The 17,662-nt window shown below is 33.0% G+C and overlaps 1 protein-coding gene across 6 annotated transcripts in view; it reads right to left on the bottom strand.

The window, feature by feature from the left end:
- Positions 1 to 11,892, bottom strand: part of LOC107870773 (protein phosphatase 2C and cyclic nucleotide-binding/kinase domain-containing protein) — a 28,921-nt gene extending 17,029 nt beyond the window's left edge. For 2 of the 6 annotated variants that reach the window (XR_007055808.1, XM_016717421.2), the window contains exons 1-2: positions 11,569 to 11,886; positions 9,874 to 11,073 (exon numbers count right to left, since the gene is read on the bottom strand). Coding sequence is in view for 5 of the 6 variants with exons in the window: in XM_016717421.2 (XP_016572907.1) it covers positions 9,874 to 10,905 (1,032 nt within the window). In the remaining variant the exon portion in view is untranslated. Of the gene's footprint in view, positions 1 to 9,873; positions 11,074 to 11,326; positions 11,542 to 11,568 lie in introns of those variants that run through there. The other 4 variants (XM_047413101.1, XM_047413100.1, XM_016717420.2 and 1 more) reach the window with 4 other exon arrangements.
- Between the last annotated feature and the right edge of the window lie 5,770 nt (positions 11,893 to 17,662).

Raw genomic sequence — 17,662 nt, 5'->3', positions numbered from 1 at the left:
ATGACACAAATTAGTCACCGGATATTGACACACGGTGATTGAGGTTTTTTTTTATGTTTCTCACCAATGCTCCGATACCATGTGAGAAATAATGGAGAAAAAATATTATTGAATTGTGTGTTTGCATAATTACATTGAGACCCCATTTATAGACACTATAGTACAATCCTTTTCCATGTAGGATTTTTATATACTATTCCTAATTCTACTCATATTCTAACAGAAAATAAGGGACCGGAGGCTACTACTCAAATGAGAAACGCTCGATTCAATCCCCTCAAAAACTCTCCACTTTCTTTCTCCTCACACCACCCACATCAACGCGAGTGGAACCACGTACCAAACCTTGCGTCTTCTACTCCTTCTCCCGCTCTTCCAACTAATCATCAATTCTTTCACAGTTCTTGGCATTGCCCATGAAGTATCAAACTATCTAAACATATCCCACTAGAACCTCGTGGTAAAATCACAATGAAGAAAATGATGATCCACGTCCTCACCCGTTTTCTTGCACATATAACACCAACTAATGCGACCAACCTTTCGCTTTCTAAGATTTTCTGCCTTCAAGATCACCCAATGAGTGGCTAGCCAAACGAAGAAACACACCTTCCTCAGTGCCTTAGGAATCCAAACAGTGTTACAAGGAAAAACATCCACCTTTCTAACCAGAAGTTTCCCATAATAAGACTTGACTGAGAACATACCATTATTCCCCACCTCCCACCATAAAGCATCAGAATTATCTATTGTCATGACTTGTTTATCGAGTAAGTTCAACAATCTTTGGAACTCGTTCAGCTTCCGGTCGTGGAAATCCCTCCTAAATCTCAAGTCCCAAAGGTCTCTCCACCTTGTGTCCCCCTAATTTGTTGTATTGTCAAGCCTCTTTGACAAAAAGTTCTTTGATGGCTCGCAAAGTCATCTTCCAATAAATTGTTTCCACACCACCTATGTCCCCAAAATTTTACTTTCCTCCCATCTCCCACCTTGAATGAGATGTTTACTTTGAAATCATCCCATCCCTTCAAGATATCCCTCCACAAACCACACCCAAAAGGCATAGTCACGTCTCTAGTTCTCCATTCCCCTTCCATAGCCCCATATTTATCAACTATCACCTCTCTCCAGAAAGCATTCACCTCCACCCCAAACCTCTAAAGCCATTTACCCAACAAAGCTTTGCTAAACACCTTTAAATCTTAAAATGCTCAACCCTCCCTATAATTTGGGAGAAGTGATGTCTCCCAATTCACCAAATGAAACTTCTTTGTCCCATCCAATCTCGTCCCAAAGAAAATCTCTTTTGATTTTTTCCAACTTTCCTAAGATCGAAGTTGGAGCATGAAATAAAGACATGTAATAAGTAGGAATGCTCGAAAGAGTACTCTTAATGAGCACCTCTTTTCCACCTTTCGACATGTTAGATATGGTATAATTAGTATAGATATGAGAATATTTTGTATAATTAGTATAGATATGAGAATATTCTCTAATCCTAGAATCAGGCAATTAGGAGATTGTGTAATATTTTCTTATCTTCTTTCCTTATTCACATCATCTGTAACAGTATTTAATCCAATGAACTTGAGGGAATAATCAATCAATACAATTCCTAATATCGCTTCTTCTTTTTCAATTTCATATGGTATCAAAGCCTGGGGTTCTAGCTCCCTCTACATGTTCAGTTTTCAGTAACAAAAACTGAAAACTAGAAAAAAAAAAAAAAAAAAAAAAAAAAAAAAAGGAGGGGTCGATCAACTGGTTGCTAAATCAACCATATACATTGTCGAGTCTCACCTCTCTTTCTCCATGTTATTTTTTTTCTGTATAAATTCCTTTTCTATCTCTTTCTTTGAATCTTTGTACTTCTTTCTTATTCGTCCAGAAAAAACTAAAACAAAATGGGTGATAACCAAACTGATAATCAGACTACTGATATCAGATTGATAAGTCAATCGTTTCCTCTACACCATCACTTGCAATAACTGCAGTAAAGTTAGATGGTAGCAGTAATTACACCTCTTGGGAAGCCTCTGTAGAATTGTGGTTTACAGGTCAAGGATTTGAAGTTTACTTGCTCAAAAACAGTAGTAGTAGTGGGGCAGCTAATAGACCTGCTTAGGTTAAAATAGATGCCCAATTGTGTAGTCTTCTGTGGAATTCACTTGATCCTAAGTAGTTGAATTTGTTTCAGTCTTGTAAGACTTGTTGCAACATGTGGAACAACGCCAAAACTTTGTATACAAATGACATACAACTCATCGACAAAGTTGTGACTGATATTGTTCATCTACAACAGAATCAATAGGACAAGGCGAGTTATTCGGGTAGGGTAGAATCCTTAAAAGGATAAATTTGATTCGCTTATGACTTATAATACAAATTGGATGATCCGGAGATACAAAGAGACAGATTCTTTATGGTCTTGGTTTTGGCTGGGTTGCGAGCAGACCTAACCTCATGTTGTGACCAAATTCTTTCTAGCCCATCTGCTCTTACCTTGGAAGAAATATTTGCAACATTACTACACATCACATCTGCACCACCTGAGGTAAATTCCTATGATGCATCTATCACGGCTGTCCAAACTAACAATTTTCAAGGTGGATACCAGAAGCGGAAAATGGAGGAACAATAAGCAGTGGACTCATTGTTATAAGGGAGGACATGTAAGAGAGAAATGTCGGCTTCTTCTCTTACATTGAACTCATTGTAACAAGGGAGGGCATGCAAGCGAGGAATATCGACTTCTTCATGGTAAGCTTTCAAGCAATAATGGTCGTCCTCGACACACAGCAAATGTTGCTCATAACGGAGATGATATTCTGCGTACACCTGATGTTAGGGATGGATCAACTCAATCTATCACTTTAACTGGAGCAGACTATAATGACTAACTTCAGTACCAGTAGTCAAGGCAACAATCATCAACTTCATCAGCTGCTTGCATAGTACAACCCGTAGCTCCTTTGCTTATATCGCACAGTCTTCATCTCAGGAACAATGAATTCTTGATTCCGATGCTTCTGAACATATTTCTGGTAACAAAAATACTTTTTCTACTCTTACTACTTCTTCCCTCTCTACTATTACTTTGGCTAATGGATCAAAGACTATTATTGTAAAAGGGATAGGTATAGCTTACTCTCTGCCTTCCATACCTTTAAAATCGATCCTTTTGGCAATTGAATGTCCATATAATCTTAATCCATTAGCAAATTAACAAAAAACCTAAAATGTATTGTAACCTTTCTTGATGATTCTGTTCTTCTGCAGAACCGGAGTACGGGACAGGTGATTAGAAAAGGATATGAGTCCCAAGGATTGTACCTGCTATCCATCCCAACACCACATGTTGCTTTCACTTCTGTTGTTTCCTCTGAATTGCTCCATAGTCAATCAGGTCATCCGAGTCTTTTGAAATTTGAAATTACAGAAGATGGTTCCTTGTTTGCCTAGTTTATCCTTGTTAGAATGTGAGTCGTGTCAGCTTGGGAAGCATACTCCTACCTCTTTCCCAAAGCGTGTCAATAACAGGACCACCTCAGTGTTTGAAATTGTTCATTCGGATATATGGGGTCCAAGTCGTGTCCGTTCTTCCTTAGGCTTTCATTATTTTGTGACTTTTATTGATGACTATTCTCGGTGCACGTGGTTATTTTTAACGAAAAATAGATCTGAGTTATTCTCTATCTTTCAAAAATCTTGTGTTGAAATTCATAATCAATTTGATATTTTCATTAAGAAGTTAAGCAGTGATAATGCCCGAGAATATTTCTCAACTTCTCTCTTCTTTTATGTCATCCCAAGGCATATTGCACTTGTCTTCTTGTGTACATACTCCTCAACAAAATGGAGTTGCTGAGTGAAAGAACAGACATCTAATAGAAACAACTCGGACATTTCTCATTCATAATAACGTCCCTTTACATTTTTGGGGTGATGCCGTTATTACTGTTTGTTATTTAATAAATCGTATGCCTTCATCTGTTTTGCAGTATAAGAGTCCACACTCAGTCTTCTATCCAAACCAAACTTTGTTCCCCTTACTCCATATGTGTTTGATTGCACCTGTTTTGTTCATAACCTTAACCATAGAAACGACAAACTTAGCACAAGGCTTTTAAATGTATCTTTCTCGAGTATTCTCGTGTACAAAAAGGTTACAAATGCTTTAGAAAAGAATCAGGTCTAGAGGGTCTCTAATGAAACATGTTGTGAAGGAATTTGAAGAGGTGAGATGGTAAAGGCCTTGCGATTCATGTACTGTGCCAATCGTATGTCCCGTACTGCGGTCTTGCATTAGAAAAGAATCATCAAAAAAAGTTATGCTACAATAAAGAGCATGTGTCAAACGACTAACAGATGCAAGATTAAAAGAACAACCAGAGACATAAAGAACAGAGCCTAGAGTGACAGAAGATAGGGGTTTGGCTTGTCCAACTCTTTTTTATTTTGTTCGAATCCCATTGGCTAAAGTAATAGCAGGAAGAGATTGTGAATAAACAATATCAGACAAAAGTGATTTGTTACCAGAAATATGATCAGAAGCACCCGAGTCCACAACCCATGATCCAAGAGTACTAGATTGTGAAACACAAGCAAAAGGATTACTAGTAACAGAAGCATCAGACTGGGCAACCGAGGCTACTTGTGGAGATATCTGTTTACTTACTTAATACTGAAGGAACTCATCATATTCTGTTTCGGCAATAAGAGCAGTATTGGATGGTCGATTAGACTGTGGAGATATCTGCTTACTTGCTCGATTCCGAAGGAATTCATTATATTCCTTTACAGCAATAGGATCATAACTGGATGGTGGACTATGCAAACTATGACATACGTCCTGAGTGTGTCCAACTTTCTAACAATAACTACACTTCGATCGAGATTTTCCAAAACGACCTCCTCCTCGCCAATTTTCCATAGGCTGATATGGTCGTTTTTCTATGATTTGAGATGAAAGAATAGAGGAGTCAACAGTGGGTGATGAAATTACTTTGTGACTGAGAGGCGCGGCAAGACAAAGAAGACAAGAGAATAACTCATCAACTATAGGAACCATAGGACTAGCTAAAATCTGATCATGTACAGCATCATGGACAGTAGAAAGTCCAGCAAGTGTAAGGACTAAAAACAACATTTGTTTGTGCTCTTGTTGTTTTTCAACATCTGCGGTGACGGGCATCAATGTATCAAATTCTTCCATGATTGCTTGTATTTGTCCCAAGTAAGTAGACATATCGAATTCTTGTTTCTTCAAGTTGGTCATTCAAGATATCACATCATAAAAACGAGATGTTATTAGTGTATAAAGCACAAGCCTTTTCCCAAACTAAATAACATGTCTAGAATGGACGAAACAAGGGCATCAACTTGGAATCAATAGATCGTCTTAAGAAACTACATAATTGGGCGTCAACTTTCTCCCATTATTCTTTAGCTTTCCCATCTTCCGCGCTAGATTTTGTCTTTTCATCTACCACACTAACCTTGCTCGTTAAGTGACCTAGGACGCCTTGACCTTAGCACCACAACTCAACCGAGAAAGCCCAGGCTAAATAATTTAAACTTCCCGTTAAAGGTTCGAAAGTGATCATAGAACTTGAACTTCCAATTCCAATATTTTTGGAGCCAAAAATATCATGCGCAAAAGACATCTTGGGAATTTGACTTGAAAATCCCAAGAAACAGAATCTAAATGTCTGAAAATTCCCCGGAAAAAAAATATGAGGTCGCCGGAATTTAGGTTCTGGCAATCGAAATCTTAAAAGACTTGTCGGAATATGGAAAAGAGTAACTGGTCGAAGTTGGAATGGATCGGCGACCCCAGCGAAAAAAGAACAGCTCAAAAATTTGACCAGAAATGGGCTCATGCGTCGGTGCGTGACCCTTGGAATTTCAGAATTCTGGCAGGCGCATGTAGGTGTATGAATGGTGTTTTCCGGCAGTTTTGGTCGATTTTTTTTCGCTTAAGCTTCCCGATCCTCTTGGTGGTGGTGTATTTTTCACACAACTCATAAAATAAAAAAAGACACAAATCAGTCATCGGAATTGGCGCACGGTGACGGAGTTTTCTTTTCTGAAGTTTCTCCCCAAGTATCTAATACCATGTAAGAATTCGTGGAGAAAAAAATATTATTGAAAATTGTGCGTTTACATAATTACATCCGAACCATATTTATAGACATTACATTATAATCATTTTCCAAGTAGGATTTTATATACTACTCGAGTCAGGACGACGATGTGGTGGTGAGATTGGATTCCCAGGATGTTTGTAAGAGGGATAGTTTTAAGTATCTTGGGTCTATGATTCAGGGGAATGACGAGATTGATGAGGATGTCTGTAAACGTATTGGAGCAGGTTGGATGAAGTGGAGGCTCGCCTAGGGGGTGTTGTATGATAAAGAAGGTGCCCCTTAAGCTTAAAGGCAAATTCTACAGAGTGGCAGTCCGTCTGGTCATGCGGTGTGGAGCAGAGTGTTGACCAGTCAAGAACTCCCACATTCAACGATTGAAGGTGGCAGAAATGAGAATGTTGCGTTGGATGTGTGGACTTACTGGAGGGGATAGAGTTAGGAATAAGACTATCAGGGAAGATGGGAGTGGCTTCGGTGGAGGACAAGATGCGAGAAGGAAGCCTGAGATGGTTTGGGCATGTGATAAGGAGGGGCACGGATACCCCAGTTCGTAGGTGTGAGAGGCTAGCTTTGGATGGCTTTAAGAGGAATAGAGGTAGGCCGAAGAAATACTAGAGGGAGGTGATTAGACATGACATGGAGTAACTACAGCTTACTGAGGAAATGACCCTAGATAGAAAGGTGTGGAGGTCACGGATAAGGATAGAAGGCTAGTGTGAGTGTGTGGATTGTAGCAAGGTGTTAGGAGAGCTCTTGTGTAGCCGGGTTAGTAATCCTAGGACTGTGTCCATTAGTAGGAGCCTCTAGTCAGGAGAGTTTGGGTGTGGTGGGTGTCTTTGGTCTGTGAATGTATGTTACTACAAGGTGGGTGTCCTATCTTTTATTTCTTATTTCGAATTGCTCGTATTTCTATCATTTCGTATTTCTCTGATATCTATTTTATTATTTCTTATTCCTTATTACTGTTATGTCATCCATCCTGCTTTATGTTTCACTACAACCTTGTGTAATATTCTCTATTCTGAGTCGGGGGTCTATCGGAAACAGCCTCTCTACTTCTTCGGAGGTAGCGGTGTGGACTGCTTACATTTTACCCTCCCCAGACCTCACTTTGTGGGAATACACTGGGTTTGTTGTTGTTGATTTTATATACTATTCCTATTCCTACTCATATTCTAACAGAACTTAACTTTGGTCGATTGGTTCTTCTCAACTCAAAAAATCGCATCGGTTTGACATGTATAATTTATTTGTACAAACAAGAAATTACAATAGCACCCAATGAATCAATTACGTCTCAATTGGATCAAGAAATTTCAATATAAGGCATGAAATGATCAGGAAGCAGTGAAATTCCAGAGCTACACTTTCTTTTCTCTATCCTTGAGAAAGCAATTCAAGAGATGTTACTCAAACGTGAAAATGAGTGACACTTCTACTCTTCTGGATTGCAAATCTATTAAAAACTGTGCACAGCATAGTCTCAATATTACAACATAATTAGTGTAATTCCATAAGTGTGGTTTGGGAAGGGTGGTGTGTACGCAAACTTACCCCTACCTTGTGAAGGTAGAGATGTTGTTTTCAATAGACCCTCGGCACGAGTAAAGCATATCAAAAACAATATGAAAAGGAAATACAGTAGTAGAGAAGCCAAGTAGATAATAGTTGAGAAAAGAAAAGTAGCAACACCAAATCATATTGTATCCAATATATTCAAAATATTGACCCACCCGAAAAAGTTTGAAAGTACTCTATTTTTATACAATTATTCAACTTTTAAATTCTAATGTGAAGTGTCTCATCTATAAAACTAGTTCTTCAAATTTATTTCTTCAAAATTATTCAACTATCACAAAAAAAAATGTATTAGATCAAAACATGATCATAGACTCTATATCTAGTCAAATACTGAAATATATTAGAACAAAGAGATTAGATGGTAACGCAACTAAGAAGAAAATTATAGTCCAGGTACGGTTTCTCATGCTCTCCGACACACAAACATGTGTAGCAAAATAAAATTCCCTATGTGCCTCTGCAGGGGTCTTCACAAAAATCATCTTTTTGAAGAGGTAAGTAAGATTTCACAAAAATTCTCTTAACATTCTTTATTTTAACTAGAGAACAGGATTAAATGGCAAAGCTCAAACCTAGTTTCTCATATTCAACATATATTTCATTGCTAATACAGCAATAGATCTGATGGTTGTTAAGTATGCCGAATGTGATAAGTTGGACTGACACCTATTGTGGGATTACAAGACAAAAAAGTTGTACATAGAATTATCTGATCCACTCACAATTTTGTTTAAAAGTGGACCCAACGTTTTAAGACTAATCCTTTAACGGGAAGAGGAAATAGGTGAGGAAACGGGGACAATTTGGGATTGATAGTGGAGGAATTTTGTTGCGATAGTGATGGAGTAAAGACCATTGTTGGAGTCCCACATCGGTGGGTTAAAGGGTCCTTGGTCTCCTTATATGGCCTTGGGCAATCCTCCCCTCATGAGCTAGCTTTTGAGGTTGAGTCAGGCCTAAGGTCCATTTCTTTATCATGGTATCAAAGTCAGGCCCACCCAGTTCATTGTTTCCGATGTTGGGCCCCCCCGTCTTATATTGTCCACGCTCCAGATGTCCAGCCCTGGGTGTGCGGGGGGAGGGGGGGTGGGGTTGGAGTCCCACATCGGTGGGTTAAAGGGTCCTTGGTCTCCTTATATGGCCTTGGGCAATTCTCCCCTCATGAGCTAGTTTTTGAGGTTGAGTTAAGGTCAAGGTCCGTTTCTTTATCAACCATTATGTGGCATCTTTGGGCAGGACGAGGCAAGCATGAATGGATGGAAGATGGTTAGATATTGTGGCTTAGAAGAAGCATAGTCTCAAACAACAACAACAACAAACCCAGTGTATTCCCACATAGTGGGGTCTGGGGAGGGTAAGATATACACAGTCCATACCACTACCTCCGGAGAAGTAGAAAGACCCCCGGCTCAAGATAAGCATAGTCTCAAAATTGCTCTATAATTTTGCTTCCCACTAGCATCCTAAACTAATCAACAGTACTTGATTAACTCTTCCCAACACTGATCTTATGTATAGTTGAAATACACACACAACTAAGAGATTAGTTTAACTTTAACATGATAGTATTGGATGTAAAAGACATCATTGCAGTAATTGTAGAGTCAGGTGCACAGAGTGTATTTTTGAATAATGTATACATTACATCAAACTTCAAATGCCCCAAAAAGAAATAATGGTCCACCATTATAAGGAAAATATAGAGTACGTTATGGTAAACTATTTGCTTTCGTCAGATATTTCCTTTAGTGAGAAGATAGTCTTCCCCTGTATATTTCCAAAATAGGTTGGGGAATTGATGTGTACTGAAGGTTTATATGAGCTAGCCTTCTGTGTTTAGTCGATAAAATGTAGTTTCGCAAAGCAAAAAACATGGAGTTATTTCTTTCCATATTATGGGTGTAAAAACTGGTCAATGGTCCTATGGCAGCCTCTAACTAATTTCCAACAGTCTGCACGTTTCCTTAACAGTAATTCAGAATATAACCAGATAATCACATATGTCAAACGAACAGACAAAGTCCTCAAAATTCCAAAGCACTTCATTTATTAGTACTAAAAAACAGAATGATTTTAAATCTACTTGTTGAATAAATAGAACCTACAGATATAGGAAGTAGAAAAAGCAAGAAGAATTTATTACCATGTCCACCACAGTTTGGCTAGAAAGAAACTCAAATACCCCATCACTGGCAATCACAAAGAAAGGATGATCTGAGGTGAGCTCCAAAACAACAATTTCAGGATTTGCAACAACACCAATTGTCTCAGCGACAGAATCACCTATACTTCTTGTAAAAGCCGTACCAGGATACATCCCATTTGGCACCCACAACCTAGGAGGATCACCATCATCGCATTCTTCAGTGTCCCAACATTGCACGTCTGGATTCTTCAATCCTTCAATCTGATCCAATGTAAGAACTCTTGCTCCACAGAGCTTAACCCGCTCAAACTCATCAGGCCGAAATGGAGTTTGGTCGGTTGAAAGGTCAACAGCCACGACTTCGTTACCCCGTCTCTCGGCTATAACAGCTCTTGAATCACCGGTATTAGCAACATAAAGTGTCCTACCTCGTATGAGTATAGTTATTGCAGTTGTTCCGCTCATGCTATCATCTATATCATCAGCGTGCAACTGCGAATTGGTCATCAAGAATGCTGCATGACATGCCTCCACAGCATCTAAATGAAATTTACTGTTCCTAAGCAAATTTTCACAAAGTTTCTTTTTCGTGAACTGAGAGCATTGAGCTCCATACTCTCCGTGGCCATCAAAAACACCAAAGAAATGATCATCTGGACTTGTTCCAAATGGAGTATGAATGCAAAAACTATCTTGATTAGCTTTATCAAGGGCATCGGGATAGTACCCCCTTTGAGATAGAAAGGAACATCGTAGTTCATAATTCCCTGACGGAACTTTTACAACCCGCGAACCATCAGGTGGTAAAAATTGTGCAGAGACTCTTGAGAGTCTGGTTATACCAATATCATTGTCCCTAGATAGGCTTAATTGATTAAGTTGATCTCTAATTTCTCCATCTTCCCCATCTGATGAAGCAGGTGAAAATACAGCAATTTCAGCAGCTTTCACATTTTCAGGTTCTTTAACATCCACATTCCTTGGTGCACAAATCTCCCCAATGCAAGCTCTTGAATAAACACAACCCATAACTGCTATGAGACAAACCCACACCCAAAATGACTCATCAGCAACTCTTTACCTTCAAATAACCCAAAAAATAAAAATTTAGAAGCCCCTTCTCCTAACTTCCGCCAAAATTAGCAGCACCTTGTCAATGCAGTATCTGACAGCCCCTTGAGATTAGTAAAGTTGAATCTGAAAAAATAGAGAAAAACACTGTCAAACTTAGGTGTTGTCCATTCAAATATACCAAAATTCAACCTCCCCAAAAGGATTCTGAAAGAAAAGAAGCCCAGAATTACAATTGATAAAAAACATAAAAAATCTCGAAGAGATAAAATGAAAGCCCAATCAACACTGGTATGAAGTTATCGATCGAGATTACAGATAAGCATAATTGAAAAAACAAAGAAAGAAGTCTTTTCTGTCTCAATTTTTCTACTGTTACCTCCAATCCAATTTGTTGGTACCCTTGGTTATTGGGAGTAAGAATCACAATGGAGTAGTTTATTTAAAAAAAAAAAAGATGAAAGCGTTTAATACTACAAAATTACATGAATATTATTACTAGTACAAGCTGCAATTCTCGCTATTCATCAAAGTTTATTTTTGTTTTATGTGGAGAAGAAAAGGATGTAAAATATTATGAGAGAGACAAGAGTGAATAGAAGGAAAGAGGAAAAAACATACATGAGTTGATAGATAGTAGAGCAATAATTCAGACTGTATTGTAAATGCAATCCAACAAAATGGGTTCTTCGTACTTCTCAAATAGATAGATGGACAGTAGTATTTCAGCTGAGGGAGAGAGAGAGAGAGTGCGCGCGCGCGTGCGTTCATGGTAGAGACGTAAACAGTGCATGTGTGGAAGAGATTGACCGGTATCTCTTTTTCTCTTCTCGGTGGAATTACTCTCACACAACCCACGCGTTTCCTTTTACACACGCCTCTTTCTGTGGTTGTTTCCCAAGCGTGCCCCAAATTATTGTTTTGAGTTTGGTTCATGTTTTTCGGAAACCAATCACCATTTATTACTTTACCCAAAAATACTACTACTCCCTAATTATCTAAGTGGGAAAAAAATGATGAAACAAATGTTTCGTTTTTCACCAAATGGTCTTCTTTTTTATGGGATAATTTTCAAAAAGGACAACTAACTAGCTCCAAATGGTCTTCTTTTTTATGGGATAATTTTCAAATTTTACGGCGAAAAGGATTTTTTTCCCGGGAGCTGATGGCCATAATTTTTTTGCCATAAAATAGTCATAAATATACAAAATCATACTAACCTTTTCTTTAAATAAAAAAAATAAAATTTTAATATTAAATGCATCTAAGATTTATATGGAATAAGTTATCAGTTATTACTATCATTAAATGTGAAGAAAAATTATTAAATTAATTTTAGTATGCGAGACCCACCTAACTTCACCATTTTCATCCATCTCCCTCAATCTTCAATTTAGTCTTTTTTTTTTAAATCAAAATTTAAAACTAGTTTTATTACAACATTGATCATAATTATTTAAAATATTTTTTAAAAAAGGTCATCAACGATTATTAATATATTGATCTTCCTTTAAAATATTATTAGAAAAAGTTCATCTATGATTAACTAATTTTGAACTTATCACAATAATAAATTTATTATTATATAAAAGTCATTCAATTCTAAAGTTTATCACATTTTTGTAAAAACATTAGCTAGGGTTGATAAATATGAGCAATATATTTTTTATAATGTGTCGGTGTTTAGTATATTTAAAGTATTTTGAATTTTGATTGCAAATGTTGAAATATTTTCAAATTAGACTTACAAAATTAAAAAATTATTTAAATATAATAATTAAGAGAATGTATAAAGACTATACTAACCTTTTCCTTTAAAAAAAATAAATCTTTACTATCTTCTAAATTCAAGAAGTTAAATGTAGCTAAAATTTATGTTGAATAAATTATGACTATCATTAAATATGAAAGAGGAATATTTATTTAACTTTAAAATGGGAGACCCACCTTAATTTCACCTTCTATCCAATAGCACCCTCCCTTTTCATCCTTCTCATTCAATTTGTCTTTAGTCTTTTTTTTAATCAAAATTTAAAACTAATTTTATTATATATTGATCATAATTCTTTAAAATATTTTTGGATAAAGGTCATCAGTGGTTAACTAAATTTTAAATTTATCACAGAAATTTATTTATTTATTTATTTGTTATGTAAAAGTCATTTCATTCTAAAGTTTATCACAAAAAAAAAATTCTTAAAACATTAACTAGGTTCAACAAATTTGAAAAATATGATTTTTATAATGTGTCAATGTTCATCATGTCTAAAATATTTTAAATTTTGATTATCATTATTGAAATATTTTCAAATTAGACTTATAAATTATTTAAATATAGTTTAAATTTATTAAAATATAATAATTAATTAAAATTATTTAATTAGAGGATATATTAATAGTGAATATAAGTAATATTCACAAGTTATCAAATTACCGTAATACAGAGGTACAAAATTACAACAATAATGCGTCTTGATATCTTTAGTTGTCGTTAACTAGGGTCCACAAATGTGAACTTTGTGATTTTCACAATTTATATAATGTGCCAATATCTATTATGTGTATAATGATTTGAATTTTGACTGTCGTTAATGAAATATATTAAATTATATTTAAAATTTATCTAAATATATAGTTTAAATTTTAGTTAAATATAATATTACTTAATTAGAGATCATATTAATAACAAATATAAATTATAATTTATAAATTATAAAATCGACGTAACATAAGGACGTAAGACGACAACATCAATGCATGACTCTCATGAGTTGCAGTTATCTAGGATCAAAATATATGAACTATACGATTTTTATAATATGTCGATGTCTACCATGTTTAAAGTGTTTTGAATTTTGATTGTCGATATTGAAATATTTTGAAATTATATTTAAAAATTATTGAAATAAAATTTAAATTTATTTAAATAAAATATTTAATAAAATTGCTTATTAAAGGATATATTCATAAAAATTATCAGTAATGATTCACAAATTATCAAATCAGCATAACCTAAGGGTCTAAGGCTACAACATTAATGCGTCTTAATATCTCAAGTTGTCGTTAACTAGGGTCAACACATGTGAACTGTATAATTTTTAGGATTCTATAATGTGTCGACGTCTATTATGTCTAAAGTGTGTTTGAAATTTTGACTGTTGTTATTATTCAAATTATTTAAACATATAGTTTAAATTTATTGTAAATTGGCTCGGACACCGCGACTATAAAAGATAATTTAAATATAATTAATAAGTAGAGGTCGTATTGATAACATATATAAATGATAATTCACAAGTTATCAAATCGGCATAACACGAGAGCATAAGCCCCCACAACATTAGTCGAAGACTTTTTAGGATTGTTGTTAACTAGATTGACACACATGAACTATATGAGTTTTATGATTTTTATAATGTGTTGATGTCCACCATGCCTAAAGTAAGACTCGTATTTGATAGCAACTATATTCAAGATACATATATTATTTATTAAAAATATATTAATATATATATATATATATTTAAAACTAATATTATAAAAATAATTGATTCATATTTTTCGATAATTTTGTATGACCCACATAATTTAATTCAAAAGAAAAGAAAATATGAATCTATAATCTTGTTCAACAATAAAATTTTATTTTAATTCAATAATTAAAATAGTAGTGTAGTTAATCAGTTATGCTAGATGAAGAAATAAATAAATAATAAATAATAAAAATACGTGACATAATATAAAATTACAAGAAGTAATGATTGACAAATAAAAATAAAGGTAATGGAACATAAATAATGTAAAATGAAAAATTAAGATTAAAAATAAAAAACTAAAATAGTAATAAAAAAATCAAATGATGAAAGAGGCTAAATATCCATGCGACACCTTTTAATTCAGAGAGAAATTGATGAAAGAGGCTAAATTGTTATTTTTTCTTTTATTTTTAATTTGGGAGTAATTTAAAATAAAAGTTAGCAAATGGATAATTTATTTATTTTATAAAATATTTTTTTGTGTCTAATGAGTGTGATATGAAATGATACAAATTGTTTAATAGGACAAACCAACTATTAGTAATAATTTATTTTCACTTTAAATACTTAAGTTATTTGTAATTTTATTTAAATGTAATATTTTATTTTATTCTTTCACTTTAAAATTGTTTTATACATAATTTTTTAAAATATTTAAAAAATAGGTATAATATTACGGAAAGTATAAGTGTAAAATTTTCATAATATAGCATAGTATGCTCGATTTTCATAATTAGGGTCGACACTTATGAATTGTATAATTTTCGTGATTTATATAATATGTCAATGTCTATCATAACTAACGTACTTTGAATTTTGAGTGTTGCTATTGAAATATTTAAAAGTTATATATATATATATATATATATATATATATATATATATATAAATCAAAAACTAAGTTTCATCACAATAATATATTTATCGATCTAATTAAATTAGATTTTTAATCACTTGATTTGATTTGATACAATCTTACCGAGTGTTACAAATAAATTTGAAATATAATTTAAATAGATTATAATTATTTTTAATTAACTAATTATAGCCGATTTAAATCAAATTTTACTGTTTTTAAACTTAAGTTTTATCTTGATCAGATATTTTGTTAATTGTTATGACTCTCGAACTTTATTTATTGAAATAATACTTTTATGGACTATTATTAAATTGAATTAATTAATAATTACTGCAAACGTAATTATTGTTAGTTGAACAAGGATTAATAACTAAACATAATAATTATAAAAGTGTATCTATACAATAATTTATATCTAAATAAATGGACAATTAAATCTAATTGCTTGTAATCAACTAATTATATTAATTTAAAAAAAAAAATAATTTCACTAAGTGTAACGTTATGTTTGTTCGATAATAATATCTGTATTGCAATGGCGTCGATAGAAGTTCAGTATTTTAAAATGAAATCTATGTAAGAAATTATAGTCAGTTTTTTAATGAAAGAAAACCGCTTTATAAAGAGAAAAATGAATAAATTAAATTTCATTTTTTTGACTTAATTATCGATTAGAAGATTTAATTTGTATGAATTATTATTGATTTAATACTTATAAAGAGCTATTTCAGTATCTTAAGCATATATATATATATATATATCCATGATTAAAGTTAATTGATAGCTTTGTCTCACATATAGAGTATTTGAAGTGTCATTAGAGTTGTCGACGATTAGATTCAATTTTATAGCTTGTAAATTTTAAATATAATTTTTAAAAATAAGTAATTATATTAACTTTGATTAGCTAATTATATCAAATCTAAACAAAATTTTAATAAGTCTTGCACAAGCTTATCTTAATCAAGTGCTATGAGAAGTACTAGATGTCGATGGGCCCAATATATGTTAATTTTTGGGTAAATTCATAAATAACATACTTAAGACCATACTTATGAGATTCATAACAACACTTTCGTAATTATTTAAACTAGCAACTTGTATTTTGTATTTGAACAAACTGTTGCTATAAAAATACATATACAAATTGTTTTACTGCCCATATTTAACTCAAATCAGTTGAGTTGAATATGGTATAATTAGTCATGAATTGAACGTGAAGATTCATTTTCCCTTAAAACCTCTTAATTAACATGATTTCTGTTATTTGTTACCAACTGAAATCATAATTCAAATTTCAGTTTCACATTATCGTTTTTATCCCCCCAAAAATCAAATTCAACTGAAACTTCTTCTGTTCAATATCTTCAAAAATTCAAATTAAACTATTACTTTTATTGAAGGTGTTTAATTGTAATATTTATTTTCTTATATGAATTTCATCAATTGCTTGAAATCGATCAAAAAAATTTCGATCTGAATTTTTTTTTAACTATTACTGTTATTTCGTTCAATTTTTTTGAGCCATTACTGATTTTCGTTCAAATATAGTGATCAAAATTGTTTTTTTGTTAAATTATTTTTGAATATTTTGAGCCATTAACGATTTATCGTTAGAGTGATCAAAATTAATTTTCCGTTACATTGTATAATTTAATAATTTATTTTGTTAAATTGTTTTTGAATATTTTGTAAAGAATTTCAAAAAAAAGTAATGCAACAGTAAATTGAACTGATCGAACAATATAGTGATCAAAATTAATTTTTCAAGCTGCTCAGACTCAATTTTTTTTTTCTTTTTCAATTTTTTTTCTTTTTCTATTTTTTTTTTTACTCTTTTATCTCTAACTTTTATTTTGAAAAGACAAATATATATATATATATATATATATATATATCACATATACATACTAAAAAAATATACAAAATATATAGTCATACAGATCTAGATATGTATTTACAGCACAAAACATACATATATATCTGCATATGTATTTACAAAAATGCATATCTCACTCATATGTATGTATAAACATATAAGACACAAAATCTCTATAACAAAAAGGACAATTATATACATATACATACAGGTAATCAAAAAATACATGATACATATCTTATATGTTTACATATACATGTGAGTCAGATATGTATTTTTATAAATATATATGCAGATATATGTGTATATTTTTTTACCGTGAATACATATGCAGATCTGTATGTCTATTTATTTTGTATATTTTTTGAATATGTTTATGTGATATAGATATTTGTATTTTAAAAATAAAAATAAAAAATAAAAATAGAAGAGTAAAAAAAT

Source organism: Capsicum annuum, chromosome 5, assembly GCF_002878395.1.
Source record: "Capsicum annuum cultivar UCD-10X-F1 chromosome 5, UCD10Xv1.1, whole genome shotgun sequence".
Classification (NCBI taxonomy): domain Eukaryota; kingdom Viridiplantae; phylum Streptophyta; class Magnoliopsida; order Solanales; family Solanaceae; genus Capsicum; species Capsicum annuum.
This window is presented reverse-complemented; position numbering and strand designations above follow the sequence as displayed.